This window comes from Mesitornis unicolor, unplaced genomic scaffold (genome assembly GCF_000695765.1).
Source record: "Mesitornis unicolor isolate BGI_N332 unplaced genomic scaffold, ASM69576v1 scaffold33559, whole genome shotgun sequence".
In the NCBI taxonomy this organism is placed as follows: Eukaryota; Metazoa; Chordata; class Aves; order Mesitornithiformes; family Mesitornithidae; genus Mesitornis; species Mesitornis unicolor.
The window spans coordinates 371-8,095 of record NW_010205819.1 but is presented as its reverse complement, the minus strand read 5'-3'; the positions used below and the strand labels follow the sequence as shown (position 1 = coordinate 8,095).

General features: G+C 41.7%; 1 protein-coding gene across 1 annotated transcript in view; it reads right to left on the bottom strand.

Moving 5' to 3' along the window:
* Window positions 1–3,705: 3,705 nt before the first annotated feature.
* Window positions 3,706–7,725, bottom strand: part of UCHL1 (ubiquitin carboxyl-terminal esterase L1 (ubiquitin thiolesterase)) — a gene marked incomplete at its 5' end in the record, with an annotated part of 4,385 nt that continues 365 nt past the window's right edge. Inside the window, 6 exons of the mRNA XM_010191552.1 lie at window positions 3,706–4,119; window positions 4,398–4,456; window positions 4,745–4,814; window positions 5,178–5,225; window positions 5,301–5,386; window positions 6,706–6,856. Coding sequence (XP_010189854.1) covers window positions 4,033–4,119; window positions 4,398–4,456; window positions 4,745–4,814; window positions 5,178–5,225; window positions 5,301–5,386; window positions 6,706–6,856 — 501 coding nt within the window. The remainder of the gene's footprint in view (window positions 4,120–4,397; window positions 4,457–4,744; window positions 4,815–5,177; window positions 5,226–5,300; window positions 5,387–6,705; window positions 6,857–7,725) is intronic.

Sequence of the window (7,725 nt, the reverse complement as noted above, 5' to 3'; positions counted from 1 at the left end):
TAAGGAACAAGAGATTTAAGATAAAAATATAAAGAAAGGGAAACAAGCAGAGAAAAAAAAAACAAAATAAGCCTCACTTCAGATAGGATATGACCAACAGAAGATATTACCAGAGAGAATCTTCTCATTAAAACAATGTGTTTTGATTCATAGTTAAAAAATGCCTAGACATTTACACCTCTTGATCCAAACTCTTCTGCTAAAGTGTGAAACAATGGGCAGAGACTAAAATTCAAAAACTTACAAGTAGGTAGAACTATCTGGAAAACATGTATAAAAAGCATTTATTTTGAGATTATAAACACCCAATATAACTTTAAAACATGATCTATCTTTTCCATTTATGGCTTATTCTTATGGCTTTGCCAACCGTATCCTGGGCTGCATCAAAACAAGCATGACCAGCAGGTCAAGGGAGGTGATTCTGCCCCTCTACTCTGTTCTGGTGAGACCTCACCTGGAGAATTCCCCCCCCATCCAGCTTTGGGGCCATCCTAGTTTGAGCTAAATAGAACTAATTTTCTATTTAGCGATTTTACTTTTCAGCTCAGTCTCTTCTAAGTGGCTGAACTTGCTGAAACTAGCAGCATGTTTTTTCCAGACAGTGTGTACAAGTGATAATCACAAGGCCACTGTCTCATCACGGGTGCCGTGTCTGCACCTATGGGAGGGGAGAGCAGACCCAAAACTGACCAATGAGGGATTCCATCCCACATATGTCATAATCATTATAAAGCCAAGGGATCACGAGGGTCTCAACCCTTCAATCCTGTATCCTTCCTTCCATCTCAACCCCTTTCCTCCTGCTCTGATCCTGCAATGGCCAAAGTCCAAGCAGAACCCTGCTAGTTCATCTGCCTCTGATCCTGATTCATGCGTTCCTGCATCCTGCTGCTGGGTCCAGTCTGGGACTTTTCCAGTGCCCTGCTCTGCAGAGCCTCTGGTGTCATAATCATCACTGGGGGTGGGTGGGAAGAGGATTTTATATTGGTTTTGTATATATATATATATTTGTACATATCTGTATATATTTATTTTCCTATTTACATTATTATCCTGTAGTATTAGTATTATTGTTTTATTAAATGATAGTTTTATTTTCCAACCCGCAAAGTCTCTCTCCCTTATTGTCTTTTCTCTTCCCTTCTGGGGAGGGGAGAGGGGATAATAGAGAGCATCTGTCTGGGATTTAATGGTCAGCCCAGCCGTAAACCATGACAGAGACCCCCAACGTAAGGACATGGACCCATTGGAGTGAGTTCAGAGGAGGGGGCTAGAGCACCTCCCCTATGAAAACAGTCTGAGACAGCTGGGTGGGGTTGTTCAGCCTGGAAGATAAAAGGCTGCAGGAAAACCTTATAGTGGTCTTCCAGTACCTAAAGGGGGCTTACAAGAAAGCTGGAGAGGGACTTTCTACAAGGGTGTGTAGTGGTAGGACAAGCGGTAATGGTTTTAAAGTGGAAGAAGGGACATTTAGATTAGAAGTTAGGAAGAAATTCTTTACTGTGAGGCACTGGCACAGGTTGCCCAGGGAAGTTGTGGATGCCCCTTCCCTGGAAGTGTTCAAGGCTAGTGTTTGAGCAACCCAGTCTAGTGGGAGGTGTCCCTACCCATGGCAGGGGGGTTGGACTGGATGATCTTTAAGGTCCCGTCCAACCCAAACTATTCTATGATTCTGTATGGTTTTAACTTGGCACATACACACTTTCATGTATAGTCAGTTTTCTTCTGAATGCAGTAACACATCTGGAGCAGTAACACATCTGGAACAGCTGCACCATTGGTATTGCAAAAGCTTCCATCTATTCAACTTACAGATCCTCACCTATTGTTTGAGGCCTCCTTCATCCAGGGCAACTCTATCCCAAATCCCAGATCTTTACCAGCCCAGCTGTCTGCCAGGTTCCTATGGAAAACAGCCTTGCTAGTGATGCTACACATGAGTGAATGGGTAACATTTGCTCCTTAGTTGTTCTCTTTTATTTCTATCCTCTGTAGCTGTACCTAGGACCAGAAGCTTTCCACGAAGCCAAAATTATTCCAATGTTGCCTTTCAGTAGATTCTTAACCCAGAAGCTTGAGCAAAAGAGTGAAAAGTTTATGAAACACTAAAATAACTTCAGTAGCACTAAATATTCATATTGCTAGATTAAAAAGACACCAAACCAGAAGCATTTGACTGCCGCAATCACTATAAAATATACAGTGATATCTCAAAGGCACTTGCAGGTTGCTTTAGCATTGACTGCCTGTGTAACTGTACCCTCAGCAATAGCCTTAAAAGCATAAAAATGTTCCACTGCAGAATTAAAGCACACTCCCCCAGGTACGGCATACACTGGACTGGGCTCTACTCTCTCCCCTGCCCCCTCCTCCTGCCGTTATCTGATCTTTATTGCTTTTTCCATCTGCCCATGCTCATGCCACATGCATTTCCTCTCCTGCAGGCTTTGTTGTTAAGCAGCGCAGGCCACAGGCACGGCCCTTGAGCCTGCACTGGAGCAGGAGGCTGCAGCGTAGATGCCCCAGGAGGCCTCCCTCCACCCTGTGGCAACTTCCACTAACAGGCACAAGATGCTGTTGTAGAGAACAGTGTGTGACACACAACCTGCTTTTCTCAGCAGGTAGCACTGACCTCCCTGCTACCAGAAACTGAAGAGGACTGATTTTCAGAACCAAAGTACTCTGAGCTTTACCTAATCCTCAGAATTTGAACACCTTCAAACCATGCATGGCTTTAATCAAAGCCTGTATATTGAATTACCCTCCAAAAAAGCCTGGAAGCCAGGAAGAGCTTGTAGCATACAGAGTACCAGCAACCACCTAAGAACATCAATTACCCAGCACCATACAACATGGCTGGCAACCACAGGCTGGGAAATAATTAGAAGGCTGGCCCACATTGAAAGATGTTTTATCCCTTCTTACAGCTACCTATCAGCAAGGAACTGCAGATAAAAAACAGCTAGGCACAGGCAAGAATAGCTTCTACAGAAGGGCACAGAGTTGAGGCCAAGAAATATGTATATATACATTATATATGTAATATAATGTATGTATCTTCCTCTTGAACCCAAAATTTCACCTTGCTGTTAAAAATTCACATAGTGTGGGTTTCTCCTTTTTTAGGTCATTATGGAAGGGACAAGTAATACAGCCTCTTTCAAGGCCTTCCTAATACAATCACAAGTTAATAAGCAGACATGGGCTAGCTGAGGTTTGCGTTCAGCTTTAGCCATCGGATTTCTTTTAACCACAGGCAGGGGAAAAAACGTGTTCTGATACTGCCTGCTATAAGGAAGTACAACATTAACCAGTTCAGTGGGTATTTTGGTGGTTGTAGTATTAATACAAATAGCCTGTTTAAGAGCAGCCAGCTTCAAGTTGACATTTGAATGTTTATCCCACTTTACCCCTCTAAAATAAGTGTATTTAGGGTGGCAAACTGCAGCTTAAGAGTTTCAGGCTGGACATTAGGAAAAGGTTCATCTGAAGGATAGTGCAGCACTGAAACACTAACAAACAGTGGTGCATCTCTCCATCCCTGGAGGCCTTCAGGATGCTAGGGAAAAAAAAAAAAACAAAAAACAATTGTCCTGCTAACCTGAGGCTGGCATGAATTTTTTGCTCAGAGGGTCCTTTGAAAACAAGGATGCCACACAACTCCTTTTGGAGGAAGTTACAGTGATCACTTCAGTCCATCTATTCCAGCAGAACACTTTATTCTTATTAAGGACAAGGAAATATCAACCAATAGCTCAATATACATGACACAGATTAAACAAGCCCTGTTAAGCATTCTCTACTTAACATGTGAAAAAAGTCTAAAGACACCTGATGTATCCAAACTGCTCACATTAAAACTTGAGCTCTTCCTTTAACATAAGCTCAGTTGATGTTGCTTCTGTGTACAGCAAAAGGTGGAAACTTAAGTTTACCAGAACAGCTGTGTTTAACAAGTACTAAAGCACTGGAGTTTAAACTGCATTTATTGGTGTGCTATTAGAATGCTTTCCTTGCTTCTTTTCAGTCTCAGGCAGACTTGCAGAAAGCCACAGCAGAAAAACGAACTTCTCCTTTTTCACGTTCTGTAAATTGTCTGCAGATCTTAGCAGAATCCTTGGAAGAAAAAAAAAACCCAAAACAAACTGTTTAGACTATCAGAATACACTTGCTGTAGAGACTGTCTTTGCAACTCCTCTCTGGTTCCCACCAAGTAAGTTACAAAGTCTTGTAGCACCAGCTAATAAATACACTTAACAGATACCCAGCTCTGTGGCACACCACCACCCTGTTACCATGGTGTAAGCAGCACCAACCTGTACAGCAAGTAGGTACAGCCACTTGCCTTTTTATAAGCCTTGTTTTCAGGGAAACAAGGAGCAAGGGAGTCTTACCTTCAATAGCAAGTCATCTGAGCTTGTGCCATGGTTTACAGGAAATGGCATACGCCCATCTGTGAAAGAAAGTTCTATCATTCAGTGCACCTGAAGATACTTGGGAGGTCAGCATAAATTGTCAGTACATAGCTTGAGTGAGAAGGGGAGTAAATACTCCCAGCTCTGCAAGAGATTATATGCTTTACAAGAGCATGCAACCCATCTTCAGCTAAAATCTTCAAGTGAAGATACAAATTATGTATTGGCTTTGAGAGCCTCAGTGAACAGCTTAACTAGCACCAAGTATCCAGCCTGTGTGCTGCTGTACAGTAAAGCAGGCCCAGTCCAACTTCTCAGGACCTTACCCAATTCGTAGAGATGTCCATCCACATTGACAAACAGGATGAAGTGGAAGTTCACACTGTTGTCCTCAACCTTAGGAAAGATCGTTAGATACATCTGTTATAATGAAAAAAGCCTAGTATCGTGGAATCATGACTACAGGACAGAGATGTCAACAGCAAAGAACTGGAAACTTAAATTCAGCTGAAGAGGTCTCTGTAAGACCTCTACAGAGTCAGTGCCAGAAATCCTAATATACAGACATTTTCAGACTGGGTCTGAACCCAAATTTTCAATCCATGTTTTTAAGAAGAAACCCTCCACAAACATTCACCCATGGGTCACTAATTTCTCTTTCCTCACTAATTGTAACAGCTTTTTGCCAGACAAACCACTGTATTGCTCTACCACCTTCATCAGCCCCTTCTCCTGTTATTTTACACATTAATCTCTTACCCGACATTGTCCTTCTTGTGCAACTGAATTGTGGACTTCTTGTATAGCCTTAAGAGAAAGTAGATATGTGTTACTACATCCTTAAGTGCTGACAGTCATCAGCAGTTTGTGTAGTTCATGTACCTTATTAGTTGCAAAATGCTTAGCTCTCTCTTCAGGAGACAGATCAGCTGTTTCATCAAGAAACTTCTTCAGGGCAGACCCCTCATCTGCACAAGATGATCAAAGATTTTATTCAGTTTAGGTAAAGCATCATTTACAGTTCAGATGCAGCCCACAGTAATCAATGCTCACTGCACTAACTAGAAGTCATTTCATTTAGCCTGAAACCCTCTCCAGCATAAGCTTATTATAACTACTAAAGTAAGCTATTTATCCAGAAGCTATTAATGATCTATACAAATAGCCAGAGTTCAAGTGCTTCAGGGTACTCTGGATGCTCATCTTGGAGCACACTTTCAAATGTGATTTAGCTTTTCTGATTTCCCCCCTTGCAGACTTACCAGAGGTGTTTACTCCTGCTTTGAGGACATTACAGAAAGGTGCCAGCTGTAAGGACACTTAAGTATCAACTGAATTTCAGCTACCTGTGTTCTGTAAGTTGTCTCATTGCCTTCAAATGAACACAGCACTTGCTCATGCTAGGCTTACTTTGGTTTTCCAGAACATAAATTAGTAGTGCAATACCAAGATGCACTCAGTTTTCTTCTTGCATGAAAGAAGTGCTGTGTCATTCACACCACTTGAGTGTATCATTTCAGAGAATCCTTCCAAGAGTAAAGCAAACTACTCTCATTTAGCCTTCCATATGTGTTTTCCTTTGTGTAAGAAGGAATCCCACACCACCCAAAGGGTTCAAGTTCTCTTGGAATAATGGAACCAAGTTAAATTTTGCAGATCTCTAGTCTTAGAATAATAAAATATTTCCTGGACTAAATGGCAACTGTTCTTTGATAAGAACTTGTAATTCTATTTTCTAGGAGTTTCCAGCCACCAGTTTCCTATGCCAGTTTTATATCATTTTCTATAGGAAAAGGAAAAAGTCTACTTACAGACGCTTATCCTATACTACTTTCCCAGCAAAAAGAAAATACGTTTTAGACTGATTTACAGGCTACCCTGAGCAAGTCTGCTTATGTCAGACATAAGTGGCATGAAGAACTATTTCTTCAGTTGGTATCATCAACACCAATGTCAATAGCTACTTCTGAACATACTTCATAATTACAGACAGACCTTGGCCAGTCCTACTATGTGCCCTTTTCCTCTTGTGTTGCTCACAAGGATGATCCCTCTGCAGCTACTAGACAGGAGTCAGAGTACATTACCTTCTTCAATTCAGACAGTAGGTGAGACCATATGCCCCTCTCCAAGAGCTAGAAGACACCCACTTACCACTGAAGCATTATGGCATGCCTTAACTTGGCTTGCATGAAAGCCCAAGGTGTTTCCTATAACCCATACCCAATCAATCTTCCTCTGTCATTAAAAAATGAAAATTCAAGCACTTCAAAACATCAATACTCACCGAGCTTCAGTTTGTCTTTATTATTAGCAACTGCATGTATCAGACCAATTGTCCCGCAGGAGTTACTGACTGTCTGCTTCAGGAAATACACCTTGGAACTGACTTCTTGGTCCTTTATTTTCTCAGTCTGTTGTTTCCTGAAGTTCTCATGCTGTAAACATGTAACTGTTTTAAGCATTTCACCACAGTGATAACTTTTTATTGTGCAAACTACTAGACAAATGAGTTGCACAGGAGAATCAATACCAGGACTGGACAAAGATTTCCCCAGAAAGTCATCTTTGTGGCACAGGTCTAAAATAAAGCATAATAAAGCATTGTATGTCTACGCTGGATGCAGGCCAAGTCCTAATGGACTACCTGCATGACTCAGTCATATCCAAAGGCACTGTTCTTAGCCTCTCCGTCTGTTCTGTATAACGGAAATAGCTTGGGGTGGAAAAATTCATATAATGGATAGGCTCTTTTATATCCACTCTCTATTGTTTTGGTCCATTCAATGAGGCTACTCAGCATATCTCTGCAATAGTTTGCCTTTGTACCTTTAGTTACTTCCTTAATGAAGTCCTCCCCATTAGAAGAAGCAAGTGTAAAAACCCATCACTACTGAAAAGCTACAGTATTTCCTTTAAAGAACCTGTTAAGCATACTTTATTTCAAAGTTCATCTCCTCATCTACTTCCTTAGCATCAATTGGACTAAACATATTAATCATACAGAAGCAATTCAGGCCTCTCAAGATGCAATGATTCAGCATGGTAACAGAATCGCTATTCCTTGCACTCAAGACTGTTCATTTTTTCCTCAGTCTGATACACAAAGTGTCAGAGGAGTACTGGATTAAGAGACCTTGTTCTGTTGCTCAGTTCATTTTAGTACAGGCTATTTGGAGGCTGGGGCCAAGCATCTGGCATGTACTACCACATCAGCAACCTACAGCCCCAGCACAAGCCAAACTAACTCCCAACCACCTGATGCTTGGAGAGATGACACAGGCAGCCAGCACCACCCACTGCCAGC